The sequence below is a fragment of the Ursus arctos genome, unplaced genomic scaffold (genome assembly GCF_023065955.2).
Source record: "Ursus arctos isolate Adak ecotype North America unplaced genomic scaffold, UrsArc2.0 scaffold_29, whole genome shotgun sequence".
In the NCBI taxonomy this organism is placed as follows: Eukaryota; Metazoa; Chordata; class Mammalia; order Carnivora; family Ursidae; genus Ursus; species Ursus arctos.
In genome coordinates this window covers 17,126,836-17,139,513 of record NW_026622974.1, presented here as the reverse complement: position 1 = coordinate 17,139,513, position 12,678 = coordinate 17,126,836, and the positions used below count along the sequence as shown (strand labels likewise).

The following is a 12,678-nucleotide window of genomic DNA, read 5'->3' as shown; positions in this document are numbered from 1 at the left end:
ATGCTGCACTGGGGAGGGACAGTACTGAGGGACCAGGAGCAGACTCATCTGCCCTGGGACACAGGGGAAGAAAAGCCCTGGTTTAAAAGAGCAACCAGCATATAAAAGAGCCATCCCTAGAACTCTGCCAGAGGGCAGGGATGCTGCTGGAACTCTCTCTCTGGGTCTAAGGGACTGGTGAACACCACGGTTTACACTTTCCCTCCACTTTGAGAGGACACAATGAAGCAGGATCCGGTCACCACAGCCGGCTTGCCAACTCATCCAGCACCAAGTCCCTAGCCCACCTCAGCCCGAAAGGCACCAGGGCAAGGAAGAAAGGGGCAAAGAAGAAAAGCCATGGTTTCTAAGGGCAACTAGCACACAAAAAGGCCAGCCCTGGAACTCAGTCAAGCAGCAGTTAGAACTCTCTCCAGGTTAGAGGGGCTGGCAAAAGCCTTGGTTTATGCTCCCCCTTCATTTTGATAATGTGAAAGGGGGCAGGGTCCACGCACCCCAACTGACCTGTCACCTCTGTGAGTCCTGCGCCCACATCAGCCCTAGCCGTTCGACCAAGGTGCCCCAGGGCAGCGTACACGGGGATACCCCTGAACACACCAGGTTCATATCACATCAGCTTCAGACACAGCTTGCAAGGGTACGCCCAGTGCAGAGCACCCTGGCACCTCGCAAACAACACCTGCTTCCGTTCTAGCCACCCCGACAAGGTGCACCCTGTGCAGAGTGCCCAGAACATCCAACCCAGGGGCACCTGGCTGGCTCAGTCAGTGGAGCAAGCAGACTCTTGATCTCGGGGTTGAGAGTTTGAGCCCATGGTGCATGTAGAGATTATTTAAAAAAAAAAAAAAAAAAAATCTTCTATTAAAAAAAGAAAAGACACCCAACCCATACCAGCCTCAGCTCCAGCTACCCTGCCAGGGTGCCCCCTGTGCTGAGCACCCTGAGACACCTGGACTTACACGCTTCAGCTATCCTGCCAGGGCACCCTCTGCATGGAGAGCCCAAGGACCACACTGGCCCACACCCACTTCAGCTTTAGCTGTCCTACCAGGGCACCTTCTACACAGAGCCCCAGGATCCCCAGCTTGCACGCCCTTCAGCTTCCAGTGTCCTGCCAGGGTGCCCCCCTGCAAAAAGAGCCCCAGGAATCCCTTAGCCTGCAACCACTTCAACTTCAGCTGTCCTGCCAGGGCATTCTTTGCACAGAGAGCCTTAGGAGCACGCCAGCCTAGACCGACTTCAGCTCCAGCACTCTCACCAATGTGGCCCCGTGACCCCTAGCCCGTACCAGCCACAGCTCCAGCCAGCCAGCCAAAATCACAAGGCACACATGGGCTACACAGAGAACAACCATACACAAAATCATTTCCTCAAGTTTAGAAGAAGTAACTGTTCCACCTAAATCGCAGAAACACACACAGAAAGTAAAGCAAAGTGGGGGACAGAGGACTATGCTCCCCCAAGAGCATCAAAAAAACAAAGAAGAAGAATATGCCTGATAAATAGCTTAAAGTAACGATCATAAAGAAGCTCACTGGAATGGAGAGGAGTGTGGAAGGACTCCATGAGAAAATATAAAAAAGAACCAACCAGGCTGAAGAATACAATAACTAAAACAAAAAATACACTAGAGGGAGACAAGAGTAAATTACTGGATGAAGAAGAATGGATCAGTGACCTTGAAGACAAAGCAATTAGAAAGTACCTAGACTGAAGGACAAAGAGAAAAAAGAACTTTAAAAAATGAGCATAGGTTAAGGGATATCTTGGACAAAATCGAGCAAGGATTCACATAACAAGGGTCCAAGATGGAGGAAACAGAAGAGGCAGAAAACTTACACGAAAAAAATAACAACTGAAAATATCCCTAAACTAGGGGGAAAAATAGACGCTCAAGTTCAGGAATCACAGAAAGTTTCAAACAAGATGTCCATGAAAATGAAAGAGGAAAAAAAGGTCAGGGTAGAATTACTTCTATCAGACAAAATAGGCTTTAAAAAAAAATAAAAAGACTGTAGCGAGAGATAAAGAGGGGCATTATATAATGATAAAGGGATCAATCCAACAAGCAGATATAACAGTTGTAAATATCTATGCACCCAATATTGGAACACCTAAATACACAAAGCAAATATTAACAGAAATAAAAAGAGTAACTGACAGTGATACAATAATAGGGGGGACTCTAAAACCCCATATATCGGGGCACCTGGGTGGCTCAGTCGTTAAGCGTCTGCTTTGGCTCAGGGCGTGATCCCAGAGTCCTGGGATCGAGCCAGTCATCAGGCTCCTCCGCTGGGAGCCTGCTTCTTCCTCTCCCACTCCCCCTGCTTGTGTTCCCTCTCTCGCTGTCTCCCTCTCTAATAAATATATAAAATATTTAAAAAAAAAAAAAAAAAAAGAAAGAAAGAAAAAGAAAAAAAAAACGGAAAAAACACAAACACGTGGAGTTAAACATGATACTAAACAACCACTGGATCAACAAAGAAATCAAAGTAGAAATCAAAAAATACATGGAGACAAATGAAAATAAAGCACAATGATCCAATATCTTTGGGATGCAGCTAAGGCAGTTCTAAGAGGAAAATACACAACTACAAAAGCCTACCTCAAGAAACAAGAAAAAGCTCAAATAAACGATCTAACCTTACATCTAAAGGAACTAAAAAAAGAACAAAGTCCAAGGTTAGAAGGAAGGAAATAATAAAGATCTGAGCACAAATAAATGGCACAGAGACTAAGAAAAAAAAAAAAAAAACATAGGAAAGATCAATGAAACCAAGAGTTGATTCTTTGAAAAGAAAAACAAAATTGATAGACCTTGAGCCAGACTTACCAAAAAAGGGGGGAGGAGGGAGGGAGTGAAAGAGAGAGAGGGACGACCCAAATAAATATAATCACAAATAGGAGAAATAACAACCAACAGCACAGAAATACAAAGGATTATAAGAGACTATTATAAAAAATGATATGCCAAAAAATTGAACAACCTAGAAGAAATAAATTCCTACAAACATACATTCTTCCAAAACTGAATCAGAAAGAAATAAAAAACATGAACAGAACAATTACTACTAATGAAATTGAAATAATACTCAAAAAACTACCAAAAACTGAAAGTCCAGAATGAGATGGATTAAAAAGATGAATTCCATCAAACATTTAAAGCAGAGTTAATACCTATTCTCAAACTAATCCAAAAAAAAAGAGAGAGAGAGGGAGAAAGGAAAGGCCAGCATTACCCTGATACCAAAACCAAACACACCATTAAAAGAATATATTGCAGTATATCACAAATATTCATACTTAGTACAATTAAAGCCAAGAATAAAAACCCTACCTTATGTAATGAATGTTTGGGAGTCAGTTATACCCTAAAGCAATTAATTCACATGATCATTCGTAACAACAGAATATTCTCTTGGAAATGGTTGATGTTTTAATACAAAAATCCCTTATCCACTAGTACAATAGGCACTCAAATAAAAATGGTATTCAAGTATACTGACAAAAAGTCTCCAAAAAGAAGCCTGAAAGCAACAATTGGCGCCTGGGTGGCACAGCGGTTAAGCATCTGCCTTCGGCTCAGGGCGTGATCCCGGCATTATGGGATCGAGCCCCACATCAGGCTCTTCCGCTATGAGCCTGCTTCTTCCTCTCCCACTCCCCCTGCTTGTGTTCCCTCTCTCGCTGGCTGTCTCTATCTCTGTCAAATAAATAAATAAAATCTTTAAAAAAATAAATAAATAAAAATAAAAATGACAACAACCAAAAATCTCAACAACTTCCAAATTAGCTGACCAAAAAAGCCCCCAAAAAAACAAAACAAAGAAAGCCCTCAGTGAATTAAAAAAACTAAATAACAGAATTATGAAATAATGAAAGAAAAACAAGTAACAGGAGCGTGAACAATGCTTTGCCTACCTTTCTTTCATTTCTTGTTCACTGTATTTCTTTTCCTTCCCTACCTCTGTATTCATCCATGTCATTCACTTCCTTCATATCCCAATTCAAGACTGATGTTCAAGAAACCTTCTCCCACATGATCCACTCTATTAACTTCCTTCAGCAATACTTTCCTTTTCACCACAATGTTTTGCAATTGTTTTCTAGTTACTTCTATCACTCAACTCACCTTATTACCAAAGCAGATGAAAATCCTAAAGCAAAAGCATGTTTCAAAAATTAATGTTGGCCCATATAATCAGATATCCATATTTAAAGAAGCCAAATTCATTTGAACCGAGTGGAAATGCAAGTGGAAATTTGGCTCGGACTATCTTCTCTTTCTCAGTAAATCTTCATAACATCTCAGATTCATTATACAATTTTAGTAAATATTCAAAGTTATGAAATTATGTATATCTAACTAAACTACAATCATCAATTGACCTTACATAGATGACCTGATCCCAGTTAGCAGTTACTTACCTAGCAAGACCACTTCCTACTGGCCCACTGATCCATCTATCTTTAGTAATCATGTTAAAATAAAAGCCTGTATCTACAGACTCCTCTCTAGCCACAATTACACTTCTACAGTTCAGGTTTCCACCACCTATAGGAGAGGTTACACTCTTTTACCTAAGGGTCCCTTGACATGCAGTCCCCCCAACATGGAACTCCCTTCTTGCTAACTTTACCTGCCAAATGTGACATCCCCAGTCAGTGACACATTCAGTGACTATTCTATCAGCCCCCTCCTCTGTTCTACTACAGATCCTATGACCATCTCTATCACAGCAATTATCATAATGAATTTGTATATTTGCATTTATGTTTTTTCCAGGAGTCTGTAAAATCTTCATAAATAAGGGCTATGTCTTTTATTGCAGTATCTCCAGAACAACACTTGCCATGGGGACTCAATAAAAATCTGTTGAATAATCACTGAATGCAAAGTAAATGAAGTAAGTATGTACATGTACACACACACACACACACACAGACACACACATTTCTTTGTACTTTTAATGAGAATCAGAGTTTGACTACTATATTATTTAAATATCTATAACTGAAACAAGATTTCTGGACATTAAATAACAGCGATGATAACTGGCTACCACTTCCTTTGTAGTTTTATTATTCTTCCAAACTATAACTTTGATTTAGAAAAACCCATGTAAGACAACAAATTTGGTTAGCTACTAAAATAACTGTTAATGTTTCAGAACTTGTTAGAAATATATCTCTATCTAAAAAGAAACAAAAAAGATTTATTATACTGAAAGCCACTTTTCAAAGCTTTGGCAGAATTTACCATGTACTCGCCAAACATCTAACAGCTGCCAGGTCTTGCGCTAAGCCCCTGAGACCCAAAGTGGAAAAGTCCTAGTCCCTGCGTTCAAGTGGCTCAAAATCTAGTCATAAGACACACGTGCAAACAAAGATATTACAATTTGGTAACAGTTCTAAAGATGGTATATACAAAGGTCAATGAAGACAGATCAATACTGGTTTTCTAGTCCCAAGCTAGCAGGGAAAAAACGGTAACTGCAGTTACTGAATAAAAAACTAAGTATAAGACAATCAACTAGAAGCCCTGTCTTCTGCTATGATAACCTTTAAGAGTTCTTAACTGTTTTTATACCATGGACCACTTAGGCAAGCCCATGATGAGAAAGCTCTTCCAATTCATAAAATATGTTATTTTAAGTTTCTACTGCAAATTTCAGGTTCCATTAAAAGTCTTGGTTTAATTCAGCTTCAAGTTCACTATAAATAGAATAATAGCATATTAACAAACAATCATATAGTACTGTGCTCTGAGTTATGTGAAGGAATCTGGGGAAAACAGATGAAATTTTCTAGTTTTCCATGTATTTATTTGTATGGAAACTTATTCTTCAGTTCATCCAATAAACATTTACTTGAGTGCCTACTATAAGTCAGGCACTGTTCTAGGTGCTTGGACATGCAACAGTGAACAAGACCGACAAGATACCTGCTTTTATATAGTCTTTGTTCTAACTGTAGGATATAGATAATAAATGAATACACAATAAATGCGAAGTAGGGGTAAGGGCCCCAAATTATAAGAGTGTAATCTGATAGTAGCAAGTAACTGGCAGCTATGTAAGATGGCACCTCTGCATTACCAGTACCATCTACCGGAGAGCGTATGCTAGTCTGAAAACAGTTTTAAAAGAACAGGGAAATAACCAATCCAAACTAACACCTCTGAAAAAACATTTAACAGATAGATGGCTACTTTTTACATACATAGATGGCTACTTTTTACATGCATACTGACTTAATACACTGAATTCCTAATAAAAAATAACTAATAGTGAGCATCAGAACCTTAAGGTGCTTCCACAATCACATTACTACTATTCAAAAATGTTTTAAGAGAAAACAAGAATTCGTAGACTATAATACAAAAATTGCTAAACCTTAATAAAAGATATCTAGGAACATGCTACTTTAATATTTATACTCTCAATGACAGTTACAAAAACTATTACATACAATTTTAGGTCATTTTACTGTCAAATTCTCCTCCAACATGAAGTATAACTTTACATAGAAAAGTATTCATAGTATTCAACAACAACAGCAACTAAATAAATGTTTGCAACAAACACAAGCAAGGGAAGATGAGAGAAACAAAGAGACTCTAATTAGGCAGTCAACTGACTAACAACAGAATGACTTAATATTTAGAAAGGAGTTAGGGAGAAGAAATATAACTAGGGAAGGGAGCAATGGCAACAGCGTCGCAGCTCCAAAGTGCTGGAGGTACTACTCGTTTTCTCTGTTGCCTCAAAAGTAATGGCTAAGTACCCATGATTTTTGCTCAGATGCCCAAAGCAATGTATCTCAAAGAAGGTACGATGAGGACATACGCATAAAGAGAAAGAAATCAGACATGTGGTTACTTGGAAAGCAATAGTACAGAAGAATTTCAGTTGAAATGGACTATATCACCACAACACATTTCTTGCACTGTCAGGAAATAAGCTATTCAACAGATGTGACTGTTCCAAATCATTCCTAGGTCTAACACCAAAGTCCTTTCATTGGAGCACTACAAAAAATGCCTAACATACTTGGTTCAAAATTGTTCTCTGTAAACAGTATTTTAAAGCCATTAATTTTCTACACTTCTAAAAAGGAGTATTTTTAATAATTACATGTGTACTTAATAAATAGGTATAGTAATTAAACTGAACAGAATATTTTAATAAACTAGGGGATGCTAAATGACATTTCACTGCAAAAGTATGTAAGAGAAGATATAATTGAGAAGAACATGAATACTTATTTACAAATACAGACGCTAAGGGTGCCTTTGTGGCTCAGTCGCTTAAGCATCTACCTTTGGTGCAGGTCATGATCTCAGGGTCCTAGGACTGAGCCCCACATGGAGCCCTGCAATGAGCCCCACATCAGGCTCCCTGCTCAGTAGAGAGTCTGCTTCTCCCTCTTTTTCTCCCCCTGCTCCTGCTCTCACTCACTCACTCTCTCAAATTAATAAAATCTTTTTAAGAATTACAAATACAGACTCTAACAGAACACTAGACAGACACAGTAAATTATAAGGGTAACTTAAAATCTTCAAATATTTCCTGTAATCAATAATAAGCTAATGAAAATATAGACTGCAATATATTATCTAGAAAGGTAAAAATTATTTATTGACTTTCTTTTACAATAATTTTTGAGGAAACTACTTTTACACTGCAAAATAAAAAGCCCACTTAAAATTTTTTTCAAACACACAGGTTTGAAAACAATTACATACTCAGGACACTATACATAGGCTGTCCCAGATACACAGAAAAGAAGGTGGTCAGTGACCAGGTGCACAAGACAAGCGCCTAGCACTCCAAGTAAGTTTCCCCTTCTCTCACTTTCCTCTTCCCCTCTTCATTTACAGCACAAACCAACCTAAAATGCTAGCTCAACTTCTCTCTCTTTTCACTCTAAAACCATGGCTAACTTTCCCCACAGTTCATAAGTATTTAACTACTGTGACAGTTAATTTTATGTATCAATTTGATTGGGCCACCGGGTGCCAGACGTTTGGCCAAACATTATCCTGGGTGTGTCTGTGAGGGTGTTTCCAGATTAGATTAACATCTGAATTGGTACACCAAGTAAAGCAGATTGCCCTCCCCAATGTCGGTGGTCTTCACTCAATCCTTTGAAGGCCTCAATAAAACAAAAGGCTGACAGACCCTCCTGTGAGTAAGACAGAATTTCCTCTCACGTGACTGTTTTGAGCTGGGACATGTGTTTTTCCTGTCTTCAGACTCACTAAAACATTGGTTCTGCCGGGTCTCAAGCCTGCCAGTCTTCCAACTGCAACTATACTATCTGCTCTCCTGTGTCTCCAGGAGGCTGACCGCAGATCTGGAGACTTGTCAGCTTCCGAAATCACATGAGCCATGGGATATAATAAATGCCTTTTCCTCCTCCCCCCCTTCCCTCCCTCTCTCTCTTGATTCTGTTTTTCTGGAAACCCTAATACATCTACCTACTTAATATACCAAATTCCTAATAAAAAGATCAAAAAATATTTTAAAGTAATAATATATAATGATGCTGGTGACAGAGCAAGACTGTCATAAAGCGTGATGAGAGTCTAATTTAAAACCTTTTCAAACAGTCCTTTCATATAACATACATCAAAACTTTAAAGCTGTGTATAGGTTTTCACCAGGTAAATTTATTCCCTGGTGAATATATACAGAGGACATAATCAGGGCTATAATCAAAGATTTATGTGCTCAGGATATCGGTTGCGGTAACATTTATGACAGAGTCAAACAGACACAATGAATTGCTCAGTAATAGGGGAATGATTAAACAAATTATAACTTCCAAAGGATATGTTGTCATGCAACTAATCCAAATGATATTTTCAAAAATTACTCTATAACCTGCAGTAATTAACATAATAAAATGCCAACTTTTAAAATGGGGGGAAACCTGCAATGAGCTAGCTAGCTATTTACACTAGAGAGAAAGGCTAAAGTGTGACAAGATAATTATTTCTGAATGGGGAAATGGCAAGTAAATGTTTCTGTATTTTTCACATTTTCTGTAATCAAAATATGTTACCTTTAAAATAAAAGAAATATAATAGAGGTCTAAGGAACATCATGCAAAACTGTGTTTAAAGAAAACTATTAAATGATAAATTTAAGATTCTTTGGATAATTATCAATAAAAACAATTTAAAAAACAAATCCGTAAAAATTAGAAGAGCTTTTGTAATACATTATAAAAGAATCTGAACTTTTAGGGGCACCTGGGTGGCTCAGTCGTTAAGCACCTGCCTTCCGCTCAGATCATGATCCCAGGAGAACCGGCCGCATCAGGCTCCCTGCCTAGCAGGAGGCCTGCTTCTCCTCTCTCCCACTCCCCCTGCTTGTGTTCCCTCTCTCGCTGCCTCTCTCTGTCAAATAAATATATAAAAGCTCAAAAAAAAAAAAAAAAAAAAAGAATCTGAACTTTTAAAAAATACAAAGCTAGCGATGTGCTATAAACTGAAATGTATCCTCCTAAGATTCATGTGTTATTTGGAAACAGGGCATTTGAAGAGTGAGGCAAACCAAAAAGCAGACTCTTAACAGTAGAGAACATAGTGATGGTTATTACAAGACGAAAGGTGGGTGGAGGGATGTGTGAAGTAGGTGATGGGAATTAAGGAGGGCACTTGTGATGAGCACCAGGTGACACAGGAAGTGTTGAGTCACTAGATTGTACAGCTGAGACGAACATTACACTGTATGTTAACTGAAAGTTAAATAAAAACTTTAAAAAAAATAAAAATAAGGAGGTAATTAAGGTTACATAAGGTCATAACGGTGAAACTCTAACCCAATATGATTGGTGTCCTTATAAGAAGAGGAAGAAATATCAGAGACGCGAACACACAGAGAAAGGGCCGCACGAGGACAGAGCGAGAAGGGAGTATCTGGAAGCCAAGGAAAGAGGCTTAAGGAGAAATCAAATCTGCCAACACTGATCTGAGACTTCCAGCCTTCAGAACTGTAAAAAGTAAGTTCCTGCTGTTTAAGGAGCTCAGGCTGTGGTATTTTGTTATAGAAGCTCTAGCGAACTAATAGAAAACATCATCCAGTGTCATTATAAAATGTACTTGGTAAATATTCTTTGTTCTGTTGATCTTTTCCAGGAAGAAGCAAACCAAGAAATAAGCATTAAAAAACTTGATTCATGGCACAAAAGGCACAAAGAAACCCATATTTACAAAATAAAATGTTATTAGCTAGTGCCACTACAGAGGAATAAGGAATAGGAGTGGGAACCTGAGTACTATGAATAGATTGAAAAACAGCTCTCAGGTTTCTAGCGATAAATGTCTATCTAAAAATGCTCAATGACAGAATCTGCATAACACAATACAAAACATCTAAAATTGTTTTATTTGTTTTCAATATCTACTAGTCCTGAAAATAACATTACATATGTATGCATGTATGTTATGTCTACACATATTACATTCTTACAGAAATAAAACTCAGAACACAATTTCGGTCTTAATAATGACACCTGGCAGTAAACCTATAACAAAGAAGACTCTTCATTTAAGCATTACTCGACATCTTACATTGCTGTTTCAATCCTACCCTTTGAATTAAACTTTCTCAGTCTTTTATTTAGCATCTATTAGATTAACACCTGAGTTTTCTTTCTACTTGAATGAAACTGTAGACACATTTTTTTTTAGAATTTTCAACTACATTTCATAAGTATATTTTAAAAATAGACCAAGAGACCTTTAGTTTTCAAACCAAATTAAAATTTCAGTTACTCCTCTGATTTTTCAAAATTACCTTGTCTGGATCCATCTTTCCTCTGATAAATTCTTGCTTCCAGAACTGCAATGCCTGTTCCAGTGTTAAACCAATGCCCTTCAGGAAGAGGCCATACTGCATCCGGCCTCCATGACGAAGATGGTGATTGTCCCGCAAGGCTTTATGTAACTGACGCATGCAAGGTGGGAAGGATTTGGTAGAAAGCTACAACAGAAAAGAGTTTTTTGTTATGTGGACGATTCACCAGGTCCCTCCCCATATCTGTTGCAAATCCAATCTAATTTGCAAATTGTAAATCAGTCTTTTTAGAATAAAAACAAAAACTATAAGGAAGAGTATTACTGCAATTACAGACAAACTGTTCTCTTAATATTTTTATACTGATTGCATGTTGAGATGATAATATTTTGGATATACTGGGTTGAATAAAATACATTAAAATGCATTTCACCTCATTTTTTAAAATTTTTTATTAAACTTTTTCTTTTGAGATAACTATAGATTCACATGCAGTTGTAAGAAAATAATACAAAGAGATATCATGCACCCAGTTTCCTCCAGAGGTAAGACCTTGCAAAACTATTATCACAACCAAGAAACTGACATTGATACAATCCACTAATCTTAGAGCACCTCAGCCCCCACTATTCTCTAACACTTGGCAACCACTAATTCGTTCTTCATCTCTCTATACTTTTATCATTTCGAGAGTGTTAATATAAACAGAATTGTATAGTATATAATGTTTTGAGATTGGCTTTTTTACTCAGCATAATTCCCACAAAATTCATCTTAAGTTGTTGCAGGTATCAATCATTCATTCCTTTTCTATTGCTGAATAATATTCCATGGTAGGGATATGCCACAATTTGCTTAGCTATTCACTTGTTAAAGAAGCTGGCTTGCTTCAAGCTCAGGGCTATTCCAAATAAATGAATGTACAGGTATGAATATGAAATTTCATTTCCCCAGGATAAATGTACAAAAATAAAATTGCTGAATCACAGGTGAACTTTTGGAATAATCTAAATACAAAGTAGAACACAAAAATACACAAAAAATAAGAGAAATGGTTCTCAAAAGGTGAGTTCAAATAAATGCGTTAAAGAAATCAATAGTAAAAAAGAGAAACTTTCTCATTATGGTGGCAGTTGCATTCTCTTTACTTCCTCAATATCCTTCTTCCAAGACTTAAATTCTCACCCCCTCACGTATTCCTTGGCAAGTTCAACTTTGCCAAAGTGGGAGCAGGTCTCGCTTTGTTTGCCTTTGCTCCTCCCTGTAGAGAACATCCAGTTTCTTCAACCTCTCGCATTAACAACTTCGAGATTCTTCCATCACCAACCTAGTCCAGTCAGGCCTTTACCCTTCCTTGCCAGGACTACTATTTTCACGCGTTGCTTCTTGTTCCTTCATACCATTACTGAATTATTTTTCTTAAACTTTGTTCCAATCCAAAAACACCAATGAAATTTAACATCCTTAGTAGGAACAGGCAAGTTTCTGTCAATGTCTCTAACTACTTTTCAACTATATGTAACAGAACAACCAGGTATTGGGTGGTTTGGGAAATAAGAGAATGAATAACATGTAATTTTCCCCTTTAATTCACTTAAGTGAAATAAAAGGAAACAGTCACTACTGTACAACTTCACTCACATAACTCAATTACAATGGCAGCTCTAACAAAGGCATAAATCAAGTGCCCCAGAGGCACTGTGACAGGGAGGGCTAAAAAAGCCCAGTATGCTACTATACCAGTATGCACCCTTCGCTCCAGGCAGCTGGATTATTCCATGATCACACAGTCATGCTCTGTACCTTCTCACTTCTGTCAGTCCACTGACTCTGCCTGAAGTACAACCCCTCCTACTCCCCATGCTAT

The 12,678-nt window shown here is 38.0% G+C and overlaps 1 protein-coding gene across 3 annotated transcripts in view; it reads right to left on the bottom strand.

Annotated features, from left to right (window-relative positions):
• Positions 1-12,678, bottom strand: part of PRIM2 (DNA primase subunit 2) — a 341,343-nt gene that overhangs the window by 89,718 nt on the left and 238,947 nt on the right. For all 3 annotated transcript variants that reach the window (XM_044387132.3, XM_026507150.4, XM_057303874.1), the window contains one exon: positions 10,812-10,997. In XM_044387132.3, the coding sequence (XP_044243067.1) occupies positions 10,812-10,997 (186 nt within the window). The remainder of the gene's footprint in view (positions 1-10,811; positions 10,998-12,678) is intronic.